The sequence below is a fragment of the Eleutherodactylus coqui genome, chromosome 1 (genome assembly GCF_035609145.1).
Source record: "Eleutherodactylus coqui strain aEleCoq1 chromosome 1, aEleCoq1.hap1, whole genome shotgun sequence".
Classification (NCBI taxonomy): domain Eukaryota; kingdom Metazoa; phylum Chordata; class Amphibia; order Anura; family Eleutherodactylidae; genus Eleutherodactylus; species Eleutherodactylus coqui.
The window spans coordinates 469,511,882-469,539,870 of record NC_089837.1 but is presented as its reverse complement, the minus strand read 5'-3'; the positions used below and the strand labels follow the sequence as shown (position 1 = coordinate 469,539,870).

At 42.2% G+C, this 27,989-nt stretch overlaps 1 protein-coding gene across 1 annotated transcript in view; it reads right to left on the bottom strand.

Moving 5' to 3' along the window:
* Nucleotides 1-382: 382 nt before the first annotated feature.
* The window catches only part of CTDSP2 (CTD small phosphatase 2), a 42,289-nt gene continuing 14,682 nt past the window's right edge, over nucleotides 383-27,989 (bottom strand). The window contains exons 2-8 of the mRNA XM_066584386.1: nucleotides 14,388-14,536; nucleotides 13,518-13,556; nucleotides 7,753-7,854; nucleotides 7,123-7,179; nucleotides 6,399-6,491; nucleotides 4,966-5,151; nucleotides 383-2,517 (exon numbers count right to left, since the gene is read on the bottom strand). Of these exons, the coding sequence (XP_066440483.1) occupies nucleotides 2,392-2,517; nucleotides 4,966-5,151; nucleotides 6,399-6,491; nucleotides 7,123-7,179; nucleotides 7,753-7,854; nucleotides 13,518-13,556; nucleotides 14,388-14,536 (752 nt within the window). The 3' untranslated portion in view covers nucleotides 383-2,391. The remainder of the gene's footprint in view (nucleotides 2,518-4,965; nucleotides 5,152-6,398; nucleotides 6,492-7,122; nucleotides 7,180-7,752; nucleotides 7,855-13,517; nucleotides 13,557-14,387; nucleotides 14,537-27,989) is intronic.

Sequence of the window (27,989 nt, the reverse complement as noted above, 5' to 3'; positions counted from 1 at the left end):
CCACTTTCTCCTTTGGCTGTATAGGTACTTGACTCTTGAACAATGTCATTAGCGAGTTACTCAGTCTCTGTTGCAACAGGGAGAACAGGAGCGTCATGTATAAAGAAAGCATGGCTATGGAGAAAGTACACCAAGTAACTAGCTAATATCATTGTTACGGGGACACCAGGGCATCTGAAAAAAGGGGCATGCGAAATAAAATTAGAAAAAGAAAAAAAAAAAAGTGTAGCAGCGACCTCGACCTGATAGATTGCGGAAGTCAAGCCCTGAAAACTGCAAGTCCCATACTTACAAAAAACATTTTTTTTTAAAAGTTTTGCCACAACGTTGACTGTCAGAAGTCCCCCCCCCCCTCTTTAAAATTCAATCACACAATACAAGGTAGGGCATAAAAATAGATTTTATTACATGCTCTGTTAGAGGGATTACATAATTTTAACAATTCACCCATTCAACCAGTCTTGTAGAATCTTAAATACAGCAATGTGCTGAAAAACCATCCAACAGCTGCTCAACCTAAAAGGAATTAAAAACCTAATACTTATTGTAGACCTTCGCTCAAGAAGGTTGTATCTCAAACGCACATCCTCACACCATGAAAGAGACACACAGGAATGTACGTTATTCTTTTTTTGTTGTTTTTCGCCTACATATGTGCAGAAGTGTTAGTTTAAAAAAAAAAAAATCAGGATGGCCAACCAACTCCACGGTGGGTCAGCCGAATTACATGATGTATAATTCAGTAGGAGTGTTTCCCCTGAGGTCTACTTTGTAACAGTCTTACAGAATCTTGTAGATCACTCACTACCAGAGAGGCAGCATGAAAAAAAATAAAAAAATAAAAGAGGGTCTGAAGATGACAGCTACATACCTCAAATTGAAAAACAAGTGTTATAAAGAGTAAAAAACTGCTTTTTTTAGCTATAGGCTTTTAAAATACATGTTTAAAATAGCCGAAAAAGGCACTGCATGGTTTTCCATTCATTACCTATCAGGAAAGTACCTGCTCAGTGACCAAATACTGGCATCATGAGGCCACGGCCGTCTTATAGCTGGGTAGTGCCAATGGAATATAAATAAAAAAATTTAAAAAAAGAAGACTAGAATGTTTTTTATACCCTTGCTATAAATAAGGCATTGCCCTTGTAGTGTATGGTCAATGACAGGTCTAAGTTACCGAGCACCACTCTCCACAGGCTTGATAAATACAATTATCAAAACCCTCAATAGGAGATCAAACAGTAAAGCTATTCAGATCAACCCCCGACCCCACCTACCATGGCAGCAGATGGACAAACATTTTGGATTCAAGTCAGTTATTAGCAAAAAAAATAAAAATATTACATATAATCTCAGAATGGCTAAAAACATCAATCGTTAAAAATTCCTTTGGCTTTGATATTTTTTGCTCCATTAAATACGGTAAAATGGGGGGGGGGGGGTGGAGGAGGAGGAGGAGGAGGAGGAGGAGGGTGAAGCACAAAAGCCGAGAATACGACAGTTTAACAAGTTATAAGTAGCCATACAGTTACCCCACTGCCTATCATCTGCACGGTGCTTGTGCCATGCATGTCTTCGTACTAACAATACCCTGTACATCACTGGCATTTACAGCACGCCTGGCATGCGGTCAGCATCTAGACAGCAAAGCTTTCTTCTTGAATAGTCTTACAATTACCGTATAGATCAGTTTCTGTAGAGATGATGATGAGTTGCGATCATCTTTTGGGATGAATAGCCATGACGAAAAAAAAAAAAAGATGGACTGTAAAAGGGCACAAAATGCCAGTGAGTGCCAAGAGTTATCAAGGTAAGTGCATTCAGCTAAAAATATGCATATAAAACAGACATTGGCATGTAGAGAGTTAAGGAATCAGTGAAAAGGTTATGACGGTGTCCCATTTTATGCAGCCTGATCCCTAATGTTTGTCAAGTTATTGAACTAGAGTACCTGTGTGTGCCCTTTCTGTTATTGGCATCCTGGCATCGCACCCGCCTGGTTACAGTCTGACGTCTTAAGTGATATGAAAGCTAAAACAGAAATGGAGAACCGAAAACCATAGGTACACGGTACCATTATTTTAAAAAAGGGCACTGTCTTCTACTAGTGCAGTGCACCAAAGTCATGGCATTGATAGATCCCTGCATTCACTGCTAACATGCCACTGGGCACGCAAGCCACTAGGAGTGTAAGCCACAGCCAGTTTGCTTAAGGGCAGAGAAATTTCTCATGAAATTTTCATTCTGCTTATGAATAATCCACTTTTTGTTCCTCTTCCTCCGAGGCCAAAGGCACAGTGAGTGAGAAATTTGAAGAAAAAAAAAGACAAAAATAAAAGAATATTTAAAAAGGTACAAAAAGTCCCCTGAAAAAACTAAGACAATAGAGTCTTAAGGTGCCTTCAACTGTCCAAGACTTGCATAAATGTCCTCCGAGTAACTGAGCTCCTCAAAGATGGGGATAAGGCTTAAAAGTTCTGTGTCTCCCATGTCGTCAAACCACGACTGCACAGGTACCTGCAAACAAAAGACCAACGATTAGTACCATGAAGGAGGTATAAGAGACATTGTATGTAAAGGTGTTGTCTACTTGTAAAACTATTGATGGCCTATCCTAACTCTAAGCCATCAATAGTAAATCGGCATGGATCAGCCGCCTGAAATCCCTGCCAGTGTGCTCAGGACTGAGACGATTTCTGCAAGAACCAAACAGCTCCGATTTCTGTGTAGTGGCAAAGCTTGGTATTACAAGCAAAGTTCCCATTCATTTCAGTGGGAACTTTACCTGTAATACCAAAACTTTCCGATTTTTGCAGGAAGTTGACACGTGCATAAGCACAGCAGAAACATTGGATTCTAACATGTACTGCAAGCTACAGGTCCGCATGACTGCACACGCATAAAAGCTATTGCTATGTATATAATGTAGTGCAAGTCAAATATCTTGGCATTATGACTCAATTACTCCGCTTCACCTAAATTGTCAATGAACGCATATATACAAATGGTAATCAACATAAACCTAGCTATATTCCTTATGCAGTAACATAGCCTGCACAGCTCTAAGATTAGGCTGGCAGATAGTTTATCTTTGCAAGGGTGAGCAAAGTAAGGAAAGGTGAAAACCACCTTCAAAGTTAAGGAGCAATTTTTTAAAAATAAAATTGTAAAGTCTAACCTTAATTAAATGCGTGATACATGGGAAGAAAAGGTTCTCATAAATCCTTTCAAATGTAGCTCAGGCCATATCTTTTGATTAGCACAAAAAGAAGTTAAAAGCCTTAAAAAGGGCCACTCCGGTGAGATTATTGTTCCAGTCATTATGTAACTAGTCCCCCAGTATAGGTTGGCTAGTATTACCCTATTTAGTTATTCCTTTCTATCTGAAACTCCTGGAGTCCTTCTCCTCAGGTGGGTCATGTGATCCTTCTGACAACCCGAAATTCACTTGGAGAGTTCATGTGCTCTCAAATTAGTCAGTGAGCATAATCAATGCATAAACCCTATCAGACAAACTCTTTAGAAGGAAACACAGAAACTCCAATCACAGTTATTGCCAATGATTCGAGTCTCCTGTCACACAGTTCTAATGAAGGAGATTACAGCTCATCCTCCTGACTGTATACTTAAGGTCTGTAACTTAGGTGAATATAGAAGGTAATGAGAATTACACTGTCCTCCCTGCAGGCAGAGCTGGTACAGGCTCCAGCTGCTCATGTGAGGTTTACTGATGCATCATGGGATTAAAAAAAACAGAATAGCGAAAGCAAGGAGAAATCTCAGCATTAAGACAGTGCCTGATAAGCATCAGACAGGACGCTACACTGCATGGGCATGACTGTAATATATGAAAGAGGTGTACAGAGTTTGACAGGCAATCAGGTGAGAAAGTATAGGGAAAAATGTGTTTTTTTTACTGGCAAGGCTCTTTAAAAAGGTAGACTGATCATATGAGCCTCGTAATCTAAGCAGCGCACGATTTATGGCTATAGAATCCTTACAATGGAAAGTAAGATTTGTTTATAGGATTACACATTTCTTAAAAAAAGTCTTAAAAAGGGAATCTGTCAGCTTAAACTTGCTGTCTAAACTGCAGGCATGATGTTATAGAACAGGAGGAGCTGAGCAGATAGATATATAGTTTATGGGGAAATAGTCAGTACAACTTGCGTTTTATTCATGTATACCTTTACGCATTCTGAGCTGAACAGTCCAATGGGCGGAGCCATTAGTGATTGACAGCCTTTTCTCCATGTACAGTCAGACAGCTGTAAATCACTGATAGCTCCGCCCATTGGACTGTTCAGCTTAGAATGTGCAGATATATAAATGAATATAATACAAGTTATACTGAATATTACCCCATAAAACCATATACCATTCTGCTCAGCTCCTTCTGCTCTATAACATGCCGCCTGCGGTTTGGTTAGCGTGACCAAGCTGACAGATTCTCTTTAAAAGTTGTGAGGCAAAGAGGAAAAAAAAATTAATTAACCTGAAGGTAATTGTTAAGCACAACATGTTATGTACTAGTGTTCATGTAGCAGCAAGAACTTTAAATCAATGTTCTAAAGCAGCATCAGACATCTGCTATTGTTAATGGTTTCCTAGCAACTGGTCCGTATTACCTCTCAATACAATCTGTCAGCAATATTATTGTGTGCAATAATTAAAAAGAGGGAGCTTGGAAAAATAACAGACTTTGCTCTTAAAGATGACCTGTGGCTTTCCGACTGCAGAAACACTACATTCGCACTCCTCCCAGGCAGACAGTATTGTACATCCATATACTGATGGTTTAATAACAGATATAGACAAACAATCAATAGTCTGGATACTGATGCAGCTTAGCCAGTTATAATAGCAGCTATTTAGAAACCAAATCTAATGCAAGTCTTTTAGAGATTGCAAGGAGAACGCCTCTTCCAAGAACACATTAAGATCAGAATGGCTTTAAACACTTACAGCATTATCTGGATGGAAGATATAGGATGCAGGAGAGTTGTCTAAAATGATAGTCTTCTTCAGATCTCTCCCTAGACGGCTCAAGTCTTTGACGTAGCAGCCCTGATGGAATACACAAGCTTCCCTGAAGAGCCGGGATCGGAAGATTCCTTCCTTGTCCAGAAGATCAGTCACTGGATCGGCATACTAGAGATAAAAGGATAAATCACAAGGAAGGAGTTTCACTTAAGGCAGACAGATCACCTTTAAACATAAAGCAATACTGAAAATCAAAAGGTGATACAGTACAGGTTTTGTCCTATGTCCCCCTTTACTATTCTTCCCTTGCAAAGGGGCACCCTGGTCATATGCTGTGTAAGGAACTGCACGGCGGTCAACTGCAATTCCCTAAACAGTCAGCTGGGAGCGCTGCTGTTGGTGGGGTGGAGGGGGCAGAGAGGAAGAGATTTAGAAGGGAAAGCAGCGCTGAACCCATCCATGTTCAGGTCACTAGGAAGTTCCAGAGATCGGACCCCCACCATTCAAAAAGTGAGGACATATCCTAGCGATATACCACCATTTAATAAGATGGGGATACACCTTTAATAAGAGTTTTCTCTTCATGGGTATTCTTCCGACCTTGCATTTTATAGTGTTTAAAGGGAACCTGTCATCGGCAAATAGGTTTTAATGCCAACACCATTGTGTGGTGCAGTATAACACATAAGCCAGCCACACATGCTGGCACCCAAAAAAAGGGTATGTAACAGTAAAGGAAATTCTTACTTTAGATTTTCCATACACCGTATGCAAATGCCCCACTTCGAGTCAAAGAGGCAGCATTAGCATTCCTTCAGGACAAGACGTCATGGCGGTAACCCGGCCTCTTCTCCCTCTTGGCGCCACCCCTTGCCTCAGGACGTTGGTGGTCCGAGCGCTGAAATCTTAGACATGATGCATCCTCCGACGTACGGGCAGTGAAGTTGAAATGTATACACCCCCGATTTCACCGAGGCAGTGCAACAGAAGATGCGGCAGGAGGCGTACACAGCAGGTGCACAGGATTTCAGAGGGTGTGGCACCAATAGGGAGAAGAGGCCCAGTTACCGCCATGAAGCCTTGACTCAGAATTGTTGGCGCTGGTTCTTCGACTTTGCATTCTGAAATATAAAGTAAGAATTTCCTTTACCGCTGAAAGCCTTCTTTTGCATGCACACGTGTGTGGACGGCTCATGGTGGTGGCTTTACAACTAAATCTTCTGGCGACAGGTTCCCTTTAAGGTAAAATACTACAATATCGGATTGGTAAACAAAATTTTAAACATGTGGCAACGAATAGATGTAATATTTAACCTGTTGTACTCCTACATGCATGTAGGACCTTAGTGGACTTCCATATGCATCCAATTTAGCATGCTAGTAATTTATCTATTACTGTGGAAGCTTTTCCTTACCTTGGCAAGGCTAGCAGTGAATAGTACACATTCATAGAGTTCCCCCATTCTTTCCAGAAACTCGTCTACATAAGGCCTCTTTAAAACGTACACCTAGAAGGAAGAAACAGATCAGAGAAAGAAGCCAAATATTAGTATACTGTGGTTTGACCAGCCAACGGAAGCCGCCACACAAGTCATAGAAGGCTGTTACATAGCTGTTCTGCTGTAAGACGACCGGCAGATATGCATTCACGAATGTGGCACCGTATAGCACACAACCACTAATCCATGGTCATAAAGTAATTTATATAAACTTGTTTTACACCCCCCCCCCCCCCCCCACAAAGACCTATGGTCCCAATGCTCTAAACCCCAAAAAGGACAGGCACAGTCACATGGAATATATAGAGTCTCATTACCAGTCCTCCTATCTGCCATGGTGAATGCACCATATAACTAAACTACAAAACTAAGTTAACTATAAAATGAATCTTCAGCCAAACAACCACTTGTTCATACATAACTTTACCCTCTGTCTTAGGCGAAATATCAGCTGCTTCCTGAAACAAGTAATCAAGAGTAGGCCGTGCTGTGAGGAAACAGCCTATCCTGGATTACTTGAACCGGGCTGCAACCATGACTTTGACATCTTCACTCTTGTTTCCGAAAGCTGATGGGAAAATTAGGATTTAGAGGGGAAAAAAAAGTTTTAAAACTATATATAAATGTTATTCCCCCTTACCTGATGAGTGGTCCCCTCAATCTCCACGGGAACAATAAAATCTGCATTGCTGATTGGCTACATGAAGAAAAAGAAGGAGAAAAAAAAAAAAAAAAGATCATCATAAGGCAAGAGACCAAACTATTTTCTCTCCAGTCAGAAAAGTTACAAGTATTTCATAAAAGATGCAAAAGCACAAACTACAAAATCTGTCATTAAACGTGTCTAAAAGACTTATCGGAATAAAGGTGCATTCAGACGATCATTTATCGGCTGGGTTTTCACGCCCAGCCGATATACGGCGTCCCTCTCTGCAGGGGGAGGAAGCTGGAAGAGCCGGGAGCAGTGCTCTGAGCTCCCGCCTCCTTTCCACCCCCTCTCCGCCCCTCGCCACTATTTGCAATGGGAGGAGGAGGAGGGAACTTAGCTCCGCTCCCATCTCGCCCCTCCCATTGCAAATAGTGGCGAGGGGCGGGGTGGAGAGGGGGTGGGAGCTCAGTGCACTGCTCCCGACTCTTCCAGCCTCCTCCCCCTGCAGAGAGAGAGGCCGTATATCGGCTAGGCGAGAAAACCTAGCCGATATACAGTCGTCTGAATGCACCCTAAAGGTCACATTCTGTGATGTCAGAAGCTTGTATAATGAAGCCTTACCTTAAAAGAGCTATGAACCAATGTTTCGTCTAAGTCTATCACCATGCATATTTTTCCCTTATCTTTTGGCGCTACCTCAGGGAGTAAAGAGGTTCCTGGAATCTGAGAAAAAAAAAATTTGATCATTTCAACTCATCTGGGGAATATAAAATTCTTTCATAGGCCACACATAACAACAAAATCAGACACCAATCATCTATGGTAAAATAATAAAAAGGGAAATAGGAAATCTAACTAAATGTGTTAAAGAACCCACTAAACAGGTCTTTGCTCCTGTCCCACCTGCGGAAACATGCATCAAAAATTGGCCAGAAATAAATATTAAATATATATATATATATATATATATATATATATATAAAATAAGATAATATAGCAATATTTACTTTGATCAAATCATGCCAAAAATTAAAACCTAAAAGATAGATGTATGCAGATAGAAATTTTTTACTTTTTTTCTGCTGTCGATATAGGAAGATGCATTAAAAAAAAAATGTTGGATTTAAATGTAAACGTGATTATTAAAGCCCCTTTTTCATGCATGTTTCATTGAAAAGATAGGTAGTCTAAATAAACTAGTGGGACTTTTTAAAAACTTAAGGGGTTTCCCACTTGGCAGCCGTTCCTTTTAAAGCGTATGCTCACTATCTGCCACACAGGGAGGGAGGGGGGGGGGGGGGGGGAATTTAAAAAAAAAAAAATGTATTAAAGCAGTCCTAATTTATCCATCGGGATAAAATGCTTTTACAAATACAGGAAGACAGCACTTCAATTATCATCGGTCTTCAATTTATCTACCTGGAAAGGATGAAAGAGTGAGCAGAGCTAGCCGGGATTAGATCCTGCGACCTGCAGGTCACACAGATGCTTCCAGGCAGGAGTCTCAGCTGGCTGAGCACCCTCTTCGGTCCCACTGGCTGAAGCATTAAAAGTGCAGGTGGAAGAAGCTTATTGGTGAAGCTGCATTTCACAAATTAATTTCTTGAGATTTTATGAGCTATGCACAGAAAATGAAAAATGAAAACAAGTCCGGGGACGGGGGTCGAAGGGTTAAAAGAAACGGAATAACCTGAGATAAGTCACTTCACACTGGCATGAGATCAAGGAAAGATGCAATAAGACAATTTTTTAGGGCACTGCATGAATGACTGACCTGAAAAAGGACGACATTTTTTGAGGTGGTGGTGGTGGTGGGGGGGGGGGGGTGGATTTGAAGTACTACGATGGCGGTCACCATCCACTCCCTCAGATGTTGCAGAGCCTCTTTGAAATTGCAGTGTTGTCGCCTACTAAAGTCTTTGGTTTTACTACAGTTTTTTTTTTTTAAAGCAGGTATCTACTCTTAAAGGAAAGCTCCAACCAATGCAGTAATGGTGATGGGTAACGTTTTTCTGTAGACATAAGGTCTACAAAAGTCAATGTCCATAATAGAACCCAACTTTGGGTGAAGTTTTCCCCTTAAGAGCCCTGGGTACCTCGTTTGCACTTTATTATTAAGATCTACAGCATTGTACGAAGCTCAATGGAGGCAATTTGTAAATAGTTGGAGATTCTATCTATCCATCTATCCATAGAAAGGGTAGTGTCCCAATTAGCATCTACAATGCAGCCACCAGCACCAGCTGGGTTTGCTTTCAAGTGATCTAAAGGGTCTGTCACACATCTGTCTGCTCACATCCCTTTCTCATACCAGTGCAATGGCCCCTATCTGCACCGTAGGTTACGGAGGATTGGAACTCACATGGTATTACTACCTGCGGTGGCTTCATGTCTGTGGAGATATGTATATAATAAATCACAGACACCATAATACAATGTATGTTACTTTTTTATCTCATGGGTTTTCAAGGAATACATATACAGGGCCTTTTCCATCATAAATCGCTTTTAGCCCATAAAGTACGTCAATTCATGCAAAGCAAGCTGAGGTAGTAACAAGACAGGAGAGCCGAGCGTGGAGGCACGTCGGCAATAGTAGCAACGTTTCAGGAGAAACAATTCCTTCATTGTTGTACTCTATGTCCAACGGGCGGTTTTGATTTGCGGAATCCGCGCAGGGCAACCACACGGAAGATCTGCAAATCAAGCCGCCCATAGGGAAGCATTGGCACCCACAAATGAAGTAAAGCATGCGGATTTGATTTGCGGACCCTTTGGTCCAGAAAACAAATCGCAGCATGCTCTATATCAGTGCAAATCCTGCATGGACAGCTGCCATTGAAGTCAATGGAAGTCGTCCAATCTGCGGCCTGTTCAAAAAGGGTGGTGGGTGCACGTTCACACCTGTCTGAGGAAGGGGTTGGCACTACTGGCTTGCAAGTTTCTTTCTATGACGCGGTCGGAATTGAAGATGAAGGAAGAAAAGAAAAAAAAAAATTGTGTTACTTTTATTTCAGCATTCTAATATGATTAGGGGGATAATTAACAAGTATTGGGAAATGCTAAATACTAACCCAAAGGGACAAAAGGTTTTCCCATCTAAAACGGATGGTGTCGGAGGAAATGACAGCAGGTGGCGGTGCTGCTAGAAAAAAATACATTGCTTCAAAAGAGAAACTTTTTGGGGATTTTTTAAAATTTAGATACACTGGTCCTGAAAGGGTTAAATGAAATCTGCAACTTTTATACTTGTATATTTATTATTTTTTAACAGATGGGAGGTGATGTAATTATTGTATAAAAAGGGTGGTGAGGGGTGCATACGATCACGCCTGATGAAGGGGGAGGTTCCCAAAAACATTTCTGCTATTGCCGACGTGCCTCCACGCTCGTCTCTCCCGTTTCGTCACTACGTCGGCTTGCTGTTAGTGAATTGAAGCGCTTTATGGACTAAAAGCAATTTATGGTGAAAAAAAAAAAAAAAAAAAGGCCCTCGTGTATGCATGCCTTGAAAACCATGAGATAAAAGTAACAAGAAAGCATTAGAGTATGGGGGCTGCGATTTATTGGATGCATATAGGCGATTGCATATGACGCCTGAGGAGTGCACACCTTGGGGATCGGATTGCGTTTGGACAGTCTCTATGGAGAAGCAGCTCTTCTATTTTCCACCATCTCCCCTGTGAGAGCATTTTCCTCTCCAGCTGACGTGAGAACATCATTTGGGGACAGTTGTGTCTGTTTTCTTTAACAGCTGCTGTTAATAAAGTTAGTTGCTCCCTCCCCATCCCCCCAAAAAACATAACATTACTGTCTGTGTGGTGGTTTCCTTTTCAGTTGACTTTGATTAAACAACATGAGATCATCACCTGCAGAGGAAACAGGGAGGAGAATACAAGAGCTGCTTCTCCATCGACTCTGGCAGACATGAAGACGCTGCAAGTAGTAATACTGTGCGATGTCTGCTGCTACTATTCACCTGTCTGATCAGTGTGTGTTGAACACGAGGTCACATGAAAGGTTAGGTGGGTCACATGACTGACTGCCATTACTATGGACTGTCCAGTCTACTGTGAAGATAGGGGGCCACTGCACTGGTATAAGAAGGGGATGGGAGCAGAATTTTAAATACACGTCTATTAGAAAATTGTGTTATTTCCTATTCTATAATGAATAAATATAAAAAAAAGGTAGAAAGTGGACAACCCCTTTAAGCGGTTACAGAATCTTCATTGTTAATGGCCACACGGTTTTAGGCAAAGTGCATGGTGATTAACAATGAACAGCCAGTAACTAATCATTTGTGAGGCACTAGCAGCCACAACTTTAGACATGCAGTAGCCTCACGACAGGTGCCGCATAGGGTCCTACCCAATAAATCATTGTCCGGCGATGGAGGAGGTTTATAGCTTGCATGAGGAAGATGGACCAGACACTTTAGATAAATGAATGGGGCACAGCAAGCTAATCCTACAATATAAGAGACAGACTTGTAGTAAAGGGATACCAACATCAGTGGCTTGCATTGCTGTCTCAGAGAGCTGCCATTTTTAGGGGTCTTCCAGCTATGTTGCAAGTTGGGGATTTAGCATTTCTAGGGATAGCACAAATTTTGCATATCCATCATGCTATTTAGGTAGGAGGCCGCAGCATTCTATAAAAGGCCCCCTTACCCAGCATGAGCTGCCCTGATCCAACACGTTAAGTCGTAGTCAATTGCCTACTAAACTGTATTTCATGTAAGCAAACAAAATGTGACAGGTAATTTACCAGATTTAATTTCATATAAAGTAGTAGGATGTCTAGGAGGCTTGCATTGGACGAACCCTTAACAGGACACGACAGCCATTTTATCTAATGGCTAAATTAAACAGGCTGGCCCACAATCAGATACTCTGTTAGATCACACAAGACATAAAAATTTTTAAGTGGATGGCGCCCCCTGGTGTTCTCTTGATTCTACATCAGAGCATCCATCTAATGGATAGTCCTAAAATGTGGCAGATTTCTCATACTATCTTTGCTGAATGAGAAATCTGCCAAATGTCAAGACTGTCTAGTCCAAGGGTAAACTACCTATTACTTGGCTTGGTTCATGGCAAAAACTGGGCCAGAATGTTGGTGCTGGTCACAGCAATTTAGGCTACGCCCCCTTTTCAAACAAGTCTGAAAGGGTCTAAAAACATAGTAAATGTGGTGCAAAGCATGTAAGGCAGTTTTCTGGCGCAATCTGCACCAGGAAACGGTCATATTTTGAATAGTAGATAAGCCCCAGTTTGTCCAGCGCTGTTGCTTCTAGTGTGCAGATTCTTATTCGCTGCCCTGCAGAACAGGAATTACTCCACTGCCCCTTTATAAGAGAATTCCGGCAATTGGACTGAGCCTTTGATACACAAAGAGCCGCGACAAGTGTGTAACAGTAATGTTTAGGCACTTTTTAATCACTTTAAGACTAGAGATTCAGCACTTTTGTTTTTTTTGGCCCCGCCTTCCAAAAGCCATAACACTCTAATTTTTCCATTGATAGCCATATGAGGTCTTGTGTGTAATGGAACAAGTTGTGTTTTAAGGAGATCTTTTAGTGTACAGTATGATGTATGGTAACATTTTTTAAAGTGGGGAGAAATTTAAAAATAATTTAAAAATTGCAACACCGCTTTTCTTTTTTTTTTTTCTCTCATTGCCTTTACCATGCGAGATAAATATGGTGATATTTTATATTTTAAACAGTTCCGACTTTCAGGTACATGACAATACTAATTTAATATGTGGTTTTTTTAATGGTTTAGTTTTTTATTTGTTTTCTTTAGGAAAAATGGAAAGAATGGGGTTATTTTTGTAATTTGTAAAAACAAAACTTTTTTTTTAACCTTATTTAGTTTCCACAGGGGGACATGACCTTGCAATCCTTAGCTCGCTTGTACTATATAATGCAATACTTCAGTATTGCAGTATAAAGTGATTTTTGATGTTTCCTTTTGCTAGGCATCTATGCGTGGCAGCCCTCAGTAAACTCCCGGCTGCCATGCTAGCCCATCAGTAATCCCCCCTCTCCCGCTGACTTTTTAGTTGTGCGTTAGCTCTAATCGCGTCAGTTAACTGTGTAGGTGCTGTGGTCAAAGCTGAACTCTGATCTCGGCAGTTACCGACAGCTATCAAAAACAGCCGATAGGCAACGGATATGAAGCAGACTCTGCTCCCAATCTGGCTCCATACATACATCAGTACTGCAAGACATTTTTGTGTGTTCGGTGGTCCTGAAGTGGTTAAAATTATTTCAAATATAAAATCATGTTTTGTGTGATCTTGCAGAGAAATGTTTAATTATGGAACAATCTCTTTAAATGACATGTGGAAAAAGATCCTAGTACCAAAACTACACATACCTGGTAAAACTGATACTGGAGACACTGGAGTAACTCCGACTGAAAAACAGGGGGAATATCACAAGTAAGCCATCCTTATCTTTACAAGATGCACAACACAGGAAAAGTACAGATACAAGGCAAAAGGAGAGAAGCGAGTCACAGATTGGATTGTATGGGCCCAAAACCCATGAGTGCACAATGATGTGATGTCGACAGACATTGTGTGGCATATAGCAGGCAAACAATGCTAGCCACAGAAGGTTTCATCCATAAGGACTTCACAGTAGTGCTCGCCTCTTTTAATAACTCCCGTAGACTTCAATGAAGAGGCCAGCAAGGCCACTTTTACAAAGTAGTATATAAAGGGGGAGGTGGCTGGCATACCTCTTTAAGATGAAGTAGAGGGGGGGGGGGGGGGGGAGTTCTTTACTGTAACAGCAGTGAAACTCTCTGTCTAAGGACGTGGTGATGGTGAACACAATAAAGGACTTTAAGAGGGGCCTGGACGTCTTTCTTGAGTGTGACAATGTACATGTCATAGCCACTGATTACTTCAGATGGGTCGGTGATCCGAGGATTATTCCTATGCCAGATTGGAGTCAGGAAGGATTTTTTTCCCCTTAAATGGAGAAGATTGGCTTCTACCTCATTTCTGCCTTCCTCTGGATCAACATTGGGGGTTAAATAGGCTGAACATAGGTCTTTTTTTCTCGCCTAACGTACCATGTTAGAACAGCTACAGGGAACGTTTAATCAGTACAAGGATAACGAGGGCAGTAATCGTACAATATACAGGAGCGTCATTCCTGACAGTTTCAGCAGTGTTACACTATACAACCCCACTGCAGAGGACATTAAACGACTGCTGGATGTCTCATTTGAACATACCTTTGGGGTGGTTTGTGTCTCCTCCTTTTGGGTGGGAGGTTCACCCGCGCCTCCTGGTCGACTGACATTCTGTGCACTGAGGCAACAGAAAAGTGCCTTAAATATGCTCCGACTTCTTGGCTTCTTTGGTGAGGTCCTGGAGACTATCCCTGGAAGAAGAGAGTCAGAGCTTTACTAAAAGTACATTTCAAAGTAATGGTATTCATTTATTTGTACACTAGGGGGCCAAAAAAAAAAAACACTTTACTGTTAACGAGTTGTATACCGCCACACTTTTTGAACAATTTGTCATAATCTAGAAAAAATAATTAGGCAGACATTGACCAAGAAAAAGCGCCCCAAAAATTATATATTTATCATTAATGTATATTTAACACCCTGCACAATTCTCTTTAGCCACAACCCCTTCTCTTAAAGCTTTTCAACACTGTTGGGAAGTAGGTGTAAAATGTGCCAAGCTTATTAAAGGTTATGCACCATATTTGTATGAAGATCACTGGCGCACATGTAGAACAGCCATGAGATGGTATAAGGCAAAGAAAAGTGCCTCAAAACACCCAGCGAGTTGCATCAAATATACCACGCCACGAGCAGGCTTGCGACTTATGACAATATTGATAAATCTCTCTTGATAACATTCGAATGGCAGAAATATTCATCGTCCTTCACATAGCCATAAACAAACTTTCGTTAGGGACCTCCAATTCCAGTTTATATGCCACAAATGTAAAAGGTTTCATTCACAATAATCGGGCACAACAGTAACTATCCCAATGTAGAAACCGGTCAAAATAACAAAGTCCAAACAACACTGGCATAGTGACACTAGGGGGCAGTCAAACCAATGATCTTCAACTCTCTCCATACACCAAACACATTAAATCTACAAACTTTATTTACATTACTTTTCTGATCAAGTTCACCATTTCTGCAAATGGAAGAGCAGGCGGAGCAAAAATATTCAGCCAGTGAAAATGAGCGAAACAACACTAGGAACATTAGGAAACCAAGAAGTGTCAATCTGTATTGTTTGTAGGAACAGCAACTGTTTGGGCTACTAAAAAAAAGAAGAAAAAAAACCGGGACCAATCATAGAGGACATGAATATCGGGCAAACTGAATAAGAGTTAGGAGTAAGGCTACATTTACATGGGCAAGCGCGATAAGCTGAGAAACTTGGCCCGATATTGCGCTTGCCAAGTTGCGATTTTCACAGCAAAGCGATGCGTTTTTGCATCGCCACATGTGAAAACATGGCAACCGCTTCCCATTGACTTCAAATCACATTGTTCTCACATGCACAATCGCGCGGCATGCAAGTGCCACGCCATTTCTTTCAAGGTCCCATTGAAAACAGTGAGATTTAGAACACGCTGCGATTTCCCCCCGCAGAAAATGGAAAAAGAAAATTTGTGAATAATCTATTTAAAAAAAGATTTCATATTTGTGCGAGTTTCTCAGTCATGTGAATAAGCCCTTAATACCATATCTGCCCGTCCTGCTTATAAGATATAGTCAGTATCAGGTGTGTGAAGCACTTCCCTCTCTATCTCTCGTGCCGTTCCAAATTTTCTAGAAGCAGACCCTCCAGTAGGACAGTCTTCTTTAGCTGCCATGGTGAGGAGGGTGCGTTCACAACTGCGTGCTCCGTTCCCTCCAAAATTGTATTCAATAGGTTAAAACAAATTAATAAAAGTTTGCTTGCTTTTCTTTAGGATTCCATTTTTTTACTAGAAGAGCGCTTTGGGTAAAGAAAAAAAAAACCAAACAATGTTTAATTCTGTTTTTATGCTTCCAAAATGGGAGGAAAAAAAAAAAAAAAAGACGGATCGTGCCATAAAGCTCCAACACAAGTGTGAATATACCTACCGGAATGTCCACAATGATACGAATTGCTGTTAGTCTCTAAGTAGAAACAATCTTCCTAAACTAGACGGTCCCCAAGACACAGTTACTGGCCTATGAAATAAGGGACGGAACAAAGCTTGCCCGTATCTCTTCACATTAGGTATTTCACTTATGATATTTAGTTAAACTAAGCACACCGTCCGGCGTTTAACCCCATCATTTCTACCAGTGGCCACAAACCACCGTGTTGTAGGGATCTCTTCCCGGTATTTAGCTGAAGCTGCATAGTGGAAAATTATAAGCTCACAAAAAAAAAAATTAAAAGATTAGATTGCAGGAAGTGCCCGGAGGTGAACACGATTACCATCTTGAAAACAGAGCAAATCAAAAGAATTCCTTGCATCAAATAGCTTTAATAAGTCATGGGGAGACAGAGCTAATAAGCAACTTACTGGAACGTCGAGACGGTTCATGGCTGCAGCTCATCCCAGATGATGACGAAATACTCCCTTAAAAAGATGCATTTTGCTTAAAATTGTGCTTACTTCCCCATACTGGCTACAGGAAACTTAACTAGGGGTTTAGGTTTTGAACAAATTATAGCTTAATTATTCAGAAAAATGTCCAAAATTACCAAGTTCTCAGCCAATTCTAGTTTGACATCTGTGGCAGAGACATAATCATCTAAAAAGAAAAGACTATTTTAGAAGGGGATTTCCGGGAACTAAATTATTGATGGCCTATACTAAGGATAGGTAATCAATATCAGATCAATGGGTGTCAGGCAACTCTCCACTAATTATTTGTTTAAAGAGGCTGCAGCACTTGGGTGATAGCTGTGACCTCCTCTCTGGTCTGTGACATCCCATCCATCCATCACGTGGTATTATTGTATCTTGACGCCACCGGAAGCTAGGGGGTTTGACAGGAGGAACGCCCCTGTCACACCCCTAGCTCCGATTGGCTGACGTCACAGAAGGTCCTAGCAGCACAGTGTGCATTGATTGTTGCCTGCCGTGGATGGTTAGGGTTAGGCAAGATTTTCCTTTTAGCCTTACATTATTACATGTCAATACTTCCATGTGACAGCTGTAACATGGATTTACAACTAATAATGTAAGGCTAAAAGAAAAATAATCCCTAACCCTAACCATCCACGGCAGGCAACAATCAATACACATGAAGCGGCAATGCCTGTTGCACTGCGGTGGATCTCCTGCCGCTGCGCAGGACACAAGGGAGCACCTCAGCGGTGATATGAAGCAGCAGGGGCGAAGGGCCGGCGAAGAAAGAGCAGAAGCGCCAAGCCGACGTAATGGCCGGAGAGCCACGGAGAGGAGCCGGGACGGGAGATGTTACGTGGCCTGTCAGCAGACATCAGGAGCAGCAGCGCCGCGCAGGAGACAGAGTGGCCGCTGATAAGAACGGCCACGGAGATCAACAGCTGCAGCAGGGAGCACAGGAACGGTGAGAAGAGAGCAGCAGCGGGGACCACAGCGCCGGGGACCAAACTTCAGGAGCGAAGATTACAGGCCCGGGGAAGAAAGTGGAGACGCGGGGAGCTTTATTAACAGCCGGGGAGCCACGTAGAACGCCCGGTGAGATACACAGCTGTAACGGGGAGCACAGGGCCGTGGACTACAGAGCACACAGCAGGAGCGGGGATTAGAGGGACGGGGAACAGTATGCAGGCGCCGGCAGCTGTATTAAAAGCCGGGGAGCTGTGACGGCAGACCAAGAGCGGGGATTACAGGGCCGGGGAGGGGAAAAAAAAAAAAAAAAAAAAAAAAGGAGCCGAAAGCACTAACAGGAGCCAACATATATTACCAGGGGACGGGAGTATTATAGTTACCTGTCAGGACCTAGAGCCGAGCCTTCTCTCCAGTCAATGAGCTTCAGGTGGCGTCAACTCTCAGTCAGTCTTGTCTCCACCACTACTTCCTGGTGGGGTCAAGATACAATAATACCCCATCACATGACCAATGTGCAATTCAATCCCCTATTCAGGTGGATGGGATCGAGTTACAATACCAAGCACCATTGCTACAAAACGTACTGTGCCCAATATACAGCAACACTTGCCGGAGTCGGACCGCCATGGTAGGTCATCTGTATTTCAGTCCTGTTAAAAATCCCTTATTATTAAAAATTTTGTAAGATTTGTTAGGGTAGTTGTTCATATGCGGGCTGACGGGAGAACATGAAGATCTTAGGTCACTCAATCAAAAGGAGGTTTTTTGTTTTTGGTTTTTTTTTAAGGGGAAGGGCCAGTTGTAATAGAGTAATAAAAGTCTCTTCCTTGCTCTACATGACAACCGGATGCGATACCAGCTTTTTAATCTGAATTAATACACCTGTGCCCATGAAAAATGAAGTTAGCAGAATACTCAAAAACCACGATATGTGAACACTGGGCTGTAGGGTTGCATGGCCAATATTATCCGGAAGCTGCCTCTGGTGAAGCAGCCGAAGTCCTGCCAAACTGGTTAATTTCACAGTGTTTACTACTGACTTTTTCCACCCCAGGTGTACAGTACAGAGTTATGGACCTAAAAGACAGTGGATTTAAAGTAGTATCATTCTCTCTTATGTATTGAGCATTATCTAGAAGATTAACCCAGATTTTAATTAGAACATCCACTGACATCCTTGCAGTAGTAACCCCTTACCCAACTTGTCTGAGAAGGTGGATATGAACCAGATTGCCTATATACACACACATACACTACTTCTGTCCATGGGCCGTACTGTACCTTGCATTACTGTAAAACTGGTCTCCTTGAGGGCAATCTTGTTCATATCCACCTTCTAAGACAAGTTTGGTAAGGGGTTCCTACCGCAAGGATGTCAATAAGACCCACTGACAAGCGGTTGTCCACTATAAAGGAGGTTGGTTTATCACTGCATTTACAGAACTATTCTAGAACACGATTTTCTGATTACATTAAAAGAGGTATTCTGGCAATGAGATGGGTAAACAGTGATAGGTCATGGGGTCTGACTACTAGGACTCCCACCAATCCTGAGAATGGGGGACCCGTGTCCTCCCTGTTTCACAGTTCAAGTTACAGTTTGCCATTTCTGAGGAGCAGTAGGGAATGAAGCGCTAGTCACACATGCGCAGCAGCGTCTCTCAGTGGTGCAGGCAGATAGTCAAGCAATGTGCTCAGCTATATGTCTGTCACATTGAAATGAATGGAGCCACTGCTGCACATATGCAACCAGTGGCTCCAGTCCCCATTACACTAATAGAAATAGGACAATATCTTGAACTGTGAAGGTACTGATGTATCTTGACGCCTCCAGAAGCTAGGGGTTTGACAGCGCCGGCAAAGCTGCTTCATGGCGCTGTGCAATCTACCCGAGCCTGACCCTGCTCTGTGCTGTAACACAGAGGGGGGTGCCGCCTCCTGACCCACCGGTGGGGAAGCCCCTTTCAGATGGGGCAATGCACGGCTGGAGCGAGGACCGTGCATGCCAATGAAGGGATCCGACGGCCCTTTCCGGTGGGGCAATGCGCGGCTGCTGTGGGAGACATGGATGCAGAGTAAGGGAGCTGCTGCATTACCTTAGTGGGCTGCCAGGACCTGCAGCCCAGCTACCTCTGCAGCCAATCACGTACTGGGGGCGTCACTGTCCTCTAAATCTTGTCTCCACCAGGACTTTCTAGTGGTGTCAAGATACACCAGTACCAACTGTGAAATTGGGGGGTGGGGTGATGGCAACGAAAACAGTCACCGTATGTGCCCTGTAATCCCAAACCACACATTTTATATATCAAAACATCCAAAACAAAATGAGGAAGCCATTCCCATACTTTATTTTAGCGCAGATAGATAGATAGATAGATAGATAGATAGATAGATAGATAGATAGATAGATAGATAGATAGACAGACTTTTACCCCCCCCAATAAAACAAAAGAGGAAAAAGGCCAGTGCAGAAGATATTAAAAATATACCCCTATATGTCACGGAGGGGAAAAAAAATACATTGAAAAAAAACAAATGCTGCAAAAATAATTTTGGTAGCTGAATGAAAAAATATAGGGCAGTTAAACCACCACATGGGTAAAATCCCTAAAAAAAAAGTGTCTGGTCCTTAAGGTTCATAAATGGCCTGGTCCATAAGGGGTTAAGGCAGGGGTTGTTGTAAATACTACACTGCACTACCGGAGTAATTCTATGCAGTGACAAACTAGGTCCTTCCCAATTATCAATGGTGATCCTCTGTGTCATGCCATCTGAGTGCCATTGTCATTGGGTCATGGTTGTTTTTACAATGGTCTATAAAAGTTTATGTTGTTACTAGAGATGAGCGAACGTACTCGGTAAGGCCGATTTCGTAATCGAGCACTGCGATTTTCGAGTACTTCACTACTCGGGTGAAAAGATTCGGGGGGCGCCGGGGCGTCCCCTCTGCAACCCCCCGCTCACCCACGGCGCCCCCCGAATCTTTTCACCCGCGTAGTGAAGTACTCGAAAATCGCGGTGCTCGATTACGAAAATCGGCCTTACCGAGTACGTTCGCTCATCTCTAGTTGTTAACCAGCCTTCTCATGGCAACGTTTTCCCCCTCTTCTTACAGTGATACTTCATAGTCCATATATGGCTACAGGAAGATAAATAAAGATGCAGGTTGTAATAAATGACTATTGTAGGTACAAATTCATAGACCTGCATTATTTTAGATATTTATGACTGATCAAGGATGAATCCCCTCAGAGGTTTGTCAACATTATTCTCTCATGGTGTCTTGAGTAAAAGCCATTATTCCGGGACTCCCGAGTGTTAAAAGGTGATGTTTTTCTGTAAACTCCACAGGTATTCTACATGAAGGAAGCAGGATACACATTGGAGAACTAATTCTGCTTTTTTGGTATAAGACTGGAGAGGACAACAAATCCATCGGGCTACAAACATTATGAAGAGGATTACCATAGATTGTTGCTATCAAAATGACTAACCAACACAGAAGATTCTGGGAATAGGAGCTGCAAACCTGACTGGTGATGTGTGATACTATATATATATCCATTGTAGTAAGCCTCTAATTATAGGACCGCAGCTTCCTACTCTGGGAGTTCCTACAAGTTCTTTTCAATTGTCTTCCTTTAGGCCAATAATGACTTCCTGCCATGCTTCAAATAGGTTCTTCACTTCTTGAATATACCAACTTATGCTTCAGCTCACGCTGGATATAATTAATATATCACAGTGCTATGATCGGCTAGATGCAAAAAATTAGCTGATGTCCACTTCAAGAATATAGCAGAGCGGATTTTGTGCCTTAAAGAAAAGCTTTGCAATTTAGAACTTCATAGTTTTTAGTTCCATGCCATTTTAAAGAGATTTACCTGAATAGGAACACTTGTTAATATCCACCTGCCCTGAAAGGGTGCCACTTGCACACCTCAAAGTGTACCTGTCATTTCAAAATAAGCATGCTTCTCAGGTACACACACAACCAATTTGTGGCCACTATTGGACTTGCAGCAGCAGGTTTCTACTCTGCAGGCTCAATCTCTAGTTCTCAGTTTTCTCTGAGCTAGTGGATGGACACTGTTGCTCTTATCTCTGTAACACACCCTCAGAAGCCACAGCAACAGCATGGAGGGCATTATACAGCAGTACTGAGCAATGTAGCTGTAAATCCAGCACTGGGATGAGGTAAAACACTTACTAGAGCTTTAAGCTGCTGCATCCTCCTTCCCCTCTGTAGAAGCATGCAATCTGATCTCTCAGTGAGCTGATCTGTTGCAAGATCGATGTAGAAGTTAGCGATACGTGGAGAAGGCAGCATTTTTCTCCATTCAGATTATTACAAAAGGTTTCTTAGATTTGCTTGTACAATTGATTTATATTTTTTAAAAATTGAAACATCAGTGCCCATTTTAAGGAGTTACCCACTTGTAAACTATTGATGGCTTACCTACAGAAAAGGCCATCAAAGGCTAGTAGATTGGTAGAGGTCCTCTGCCTCAGACTTCCACTGATCAATTATTTGCCAGGCAAGTGAGTAGGCTTGGTATTACAGGCAAAATTCCCATTGAAGTGAATGGGAACTTTGCCTGCAATACCAAGCTTGGCCACTGCACCGAGAACAGCGCAGTCTGCTTCCTGCAGAAATCAGCTAAGTACATGACCACAGTGGCCTAGCAAACAGCTGATCAGAGGTGGATCCAGGCAGCAGACCCCTGCCAATCTACTACTGAAGGCCATGAATAGTTTACAAGTGGACAATCCCTTTAAAAGGTAAATCAGAGCCCTTTCTTTTAAAAAGTCCTGCAGCTGTACCGTTTTTTCCCCCATTCACTAACAGTAAGCAGAAGTTCAGCTTTATTTACTGGAAAACGCCTTTACGTTCATGGAGCTAAAAATTGTGCATGTTGATAATTCCGTAGCATTAGCTGCAGCTATGCAAAACCACAGGTATTAAACCATGATACAAACTCCAAAGATCCAGCTTAAAAACAGGACAGCGGTGGTTGTGTATGCAAGTTCAACAACCTTATACTAGCTCAAATAATCTATAGCCCAAATGGAGCCTGTATTCTAGTCCTGAGGACGTCCTGATAAGCCGACCTGCAATAAACATCATTAATGTCAAAAGAGACTCCGACTGCTACATAACAAGAACCATTTCCCTGAAGCAGGACAAGACTCCTCAAGCAGATACAGAATGTTCTCTATTGACACACTGGTTATGAGTGATACAACCCTGCACAGAGAGCAACTGGAACACAGTACACCATGTCCTATTCAATTACTGCTATACAGGGCCTTGCAACAGGAGGTCAGACCCGCTGCGGAACACCTTAATGACAAATGCTAAATGGGAGCAGCATCTCTCCATACGCGGTTAACTGCAAGATGCTCAGCCAAATACACCGTATCAGATAGCAAATGTAACCAAGTTATCTCCTGTATACTGGTTACCGCCATCTAATACACCTTTAATAGAGTCAAATCCACGCAGATTTTTCACACCATCTGAAAATGGGGTTTGGCAAAACCCGATTCACTTGCATTACACTATTCATGGCTGCAGAGCCAATGATTCTCCGCTCGTGGAGACGGGGATAGCGATCACTGCGTTCCCCGCAACCGGATTATCGCCACGGAGAACGCAATGAAAATCCACCTGTGGACAGCCAGCCTAAGATACAGGGGGTGGACAAAAATATGAAAACACTATATGAAATGCATGCCTTAAGTTACATGAGATTATAAATCATATGACACAGATGTTGCTGGGCAGAAGTGGACATCTGTCCGAGCAACAAGTTTCCATTGGTCAGGGGTTTGAGCCACTCAGCTGCTCTAACCAGCTGCCTCCCAAAACCACCCAGAGCAGGGCAAGAGGCGAAGTAAAACACAAGTTTGTCAGGAAAGCTGTCAGCCAAGCAGGGGTGAAAAGGGCAGCTCAGGGCTGACGATTAAAATCCCATGTATTTCGTATGGCGTTTCCATATTTTTGTCCACCCCAGTGATCGGCAATCATTATAAAGGACAATATCTTAAAGTTTGCTATAGTGTTTGCACAAAAGAACCGTGTGAGACATCTATTAAAACAGAGGATTCCCAAACTTGTGGCCAACTGTAGGTCGAATCCATCAGATCGGACCCTCCACAATTTTGAGATCATCAAGATTCTTGATCCCATTTTGCTGTAGCTCAAGCATGGGAAGTCTTTCTCCATGGAAATCAATAGAGGTTATAGAAACTTCAGACGGAGAACATCTGGATCTCTTGGATCCTGAAAACAATGAAGGTGGCAGCTGCCAGATCTCCGTTCATTTGAAACTCATTGAACTATCATTAGTATCAAGTTTGTGAGACCCTTTACATACTGAAATATGACCCCTAGAGTGATAGTCTTAAAAACATTTGTGTGGCCTAGGCTTCGGGCTGACTATTCCAGCCAGTAAAAGAATTGGATATATTCGTTTATTTCCAGTCTGCCAACATGTTGCTCGGCAACAGGTCATTGTTAAAATGAAGATTATGAATGGTAATAAAAAGCTTTTTATATCTGTCAAGCCATCAAGAAGCATATAAACCAGCGAGTCACATGTCTATGCATGGTAATCACCCTACTTCATGGGAATGTTACCACCTCCATGCTTATAAAGTGACACATGTAGATATTACTGTACACTGCAATACCAATATTTCACATCAGCATTTAGTCACGTTCCTTTGACACTGAATCAGAGTACTGTGTATATATGCTAATTGTGAATCAGATAAGGAAATGATTGCGTTCTCAGCTCTTTGTAGGCGGAAATTATTAATTGGCCTTTGTCTCTCAAAGCTAATGTATCTTTAGCAAAATGACAGGAAAGAATACAATCATACCGTCCTTGAAGATACATATACAATAGCTATACTGAGTTAGCATTGTGTACAGCACGCTGCAGCGACAATACGTTTTCTTCTAGACCGAGCTCCCACGTCTAGTCAATAGGAAAGCAGAAGTATAGCTCATCAAACTGGCTTGAACCAAATATTTAGCCATGATCTCTATACAGGCTCATGGACTATGAATTACTTACTAATCCATAGTTATTAAAAAGTATTAAAGGGCCTAATAGATTTGGAAATCTGTGTCAGTTCTTGACAGAAGTAGCACAAAACTAAAGGGTTGTCCCTTTTGCAGTTTTGCTGAAGAAAACATAGCACCGTACATTACACAGTGGCCCGGGTTGGTACTGCAGGCTGATTCCTATTGAAGTCTGCAGTACTAACCCGGGCCACTGCGCAAATGCATGGAGCGGTCTGCTTTTGGCAGGACAACAATATAAGTGGCACAACCCCATGTCATTTAGAATGCAAGGCAAAGGAAAGAAAACAATGGCAAGCTGTTTCAGCCGGCCAGATGTCATATGTGACCCTACAGATAATCAAATCTGACCATCAGCTCTCATACACATTAGGAAAAAGTAATCGAAACACAGCGATCTCAGTACGACTAGCTAACTGTCATAATTATTTGTCAGCGGAAGGTTGCTAATACCTATGAGGAAAGATAGGGTGGGCACCTTGAATTTGAACGCCGAATTCTTTTGTTCTGTCTAAAGGTAAGTAGATGGAAATCACTTGGCAATGTAAGTGTATGGAAAGGGTCCACTTCTGACCCAAATAGAATGCCATCAGTTTAGCTAAACAGTGACACTTGGGGTGCAATTATGGGGAAATAAGTTGCGAAGCGTTTTCCAACACGTTAAGGCCGCACTATAATAACGATGTGGCTTTTGAATGGGGGGGGGGGGGGGGGGCTTTAAATACTTATTCCCAGCCTGGGCAACAAGGGCGTTGCACCACGGCACAGCAAAGATCAAGATCTAGAGTAAAAAAAAAAAGTCTCAGATTCTATGTAGTTTATAGCCAATATATCTAAAAACACACATAAACCCAAGAGTACTGAAGCACTATCTTACACAATGTATAGATAATTTACAGGCAGGGACTGACTTTAATGTAGCATGTAGGAAGCAGATGGTACTTCAATCTGTCCTGTGGATCCTGTGTCAGAGAATAGAGTAACGGGGCACTTCTCAAGAGGCCCCCCTGAGAGAGGAGAAGACCCTCGAATTACATGTGCCAAAGATCAACCCGAGGTGAAAGAGAGAATACATTTCCTGTCAGTCGCTAGGTAAAACACCGAGTTATTTCAGGGTACTGAGAGCTGTGCTGAAGCAGTAATAACAATAAATTAGCCTCATAATAAAACAACGCCATTAGCGGGTTTTTATAGCTAAAGAACAAGGAATGGAAAGTCTTTGTACAAAATGTACAAAGCCCTGAGAGATCTATTACAAAGCAAAAATGAACAACTATTCAAGAAGAAAAAAAAGCCCTCATTATACCTTCCTTATATGAATTTAATCCACGTGCCTGTAGAAAGGAAATCAGAATACAGAGAACAGTGGCTTAATAAAGAGTCAGAGACTCGGTCACACCTGGCGGGAGCCCTATGACAAAGAGTACAACAGCAAGCCAAAAACAGTGTGCAAGGGTCCCTTTACTCAGGCCAAATATGGATTACTAATATGTCAGAAAGCAGATTTACAGGATGTTTATCTGTCCGTGTTTTATGAACCGTAACATAGAGCTAATAAAATATATATATAAAATAGGTAAAGTCCCCCGGTGCAAGCAACGAGTCGTGACCAACTTGTGTCGTTTTCTTGGCAGGCCGTTTTTGCGGGGTGGTTTACCATTGCCTTTCCCAGTTATATTTCCCCCCCAGCAAGCTGGGTACTCATTTTACCAACCTTGGAAGGATGGAAGGCCGAGTCAACTTGAGCCGACTACCTGAACGATGTGGGGATTGAACCTGCAACCTTCAGGTCGTGAGGGAGAGCTTAAGAATTTTGCTGCCCTAACACATTGCACCACACGAGGTTCTTAAAAAAAATAAAATAAAATAAAAAAAAATATATAACATTTTTTATTAAATAAAAGTTTTATTTTCTAGTGGGACCGAACAACAATTTGATATTAACCAAGTAGAAAATGAAGCTGATGAAGCTAAATACAGAGACAAATGCAGATCAAATACTGATAGAATGTCTTCATGTCTAATATGGAGCTTCTAGTGTGGAATTGTCCATGCCATATTTGTCCGCCACGTGTGAAAGCGCCTTTAAAGGCTGATCCTTGCAATATGCGATCACTATATGATTGCTGGTAGTCTGAAGCTCACTCACCCTGAGAATGGAGGAACAGCAGCAGCAGTTACAGTATGTGGCCCCTTCATGGGTTTTCCCTGCACAGTAGAGCTTCTGGACACTGGGTTGTACCACAGCACCCGAATTAGCACTGTGGTCCCTTCATTCTCAGGATCAGTGAGGGATGGACCATCATCAGCATAAAGTGATGGCATATCCTAGTGTTATACAATCACATGATGAGATGACAGTACCCGCTGAACGATGTATCTCCCCCACATACAATATCTTGAAGGGGGTCTTTGAACTCCTCACGTTTGCAAATCTAACTTTTCTGGTATCACTCCTATACTTATGTTAGAAAAAAAACATTGGCTGCAATCCCATTTACATTCCCCTTAAATGAATATTCCCATCTAGGATTTTCATAGGTGAGATGGTAATCCACTACTATAGTTACCGACCACCCGGACAGTAAGAAAACAGCCAAGCGCAGTGTCATTTGCATTGAAGGGAATAGGAGGTAGGGAAACGGTGTAGCACAGCACACTGGGGCGGTTACAGAAACAGTGTAGCGCAGTTTCCATAGCTCTCATTCACTTCAATAAGAGCTATGCCAACAGTGCTACGCTTAAGCAGGTGGTTGGAAGCAGAGGGCTGGTTTTCCTATCTTAGCCGAGAAAAGTGAAGATAGGAAAACCCCATTAAGGTACAGTTTTTATAAGGTTTGTTGAATCATTTGTGTAAGGCTTTAGTCATATTTGCATTGGGGGCTCCGTTTGAACTCTCTAGTGCAGTTCTAGAACTAAAAACAGCACCATATGCAACGTTATTTTGGGCAGGAAATGCTAGGAGGTATGACAGAAGCCAAAGGAACCCCATTATAGTCAATTCTGTCTGTCAGGTGTCATTCGTTTCTAGCATAGGACAAATCTTTCCCCAGCTGGAAAGATTTTCCGGTTTTCCCCTTCCCATGACTGAATACAAAAAGAGAATGCCACAACTCAAGTGTGAACAAAGCCTAGAGGCAGGCAATAGCAACGGTCACTCTTCATGGACAATGCAGGGAAAAACGAAGC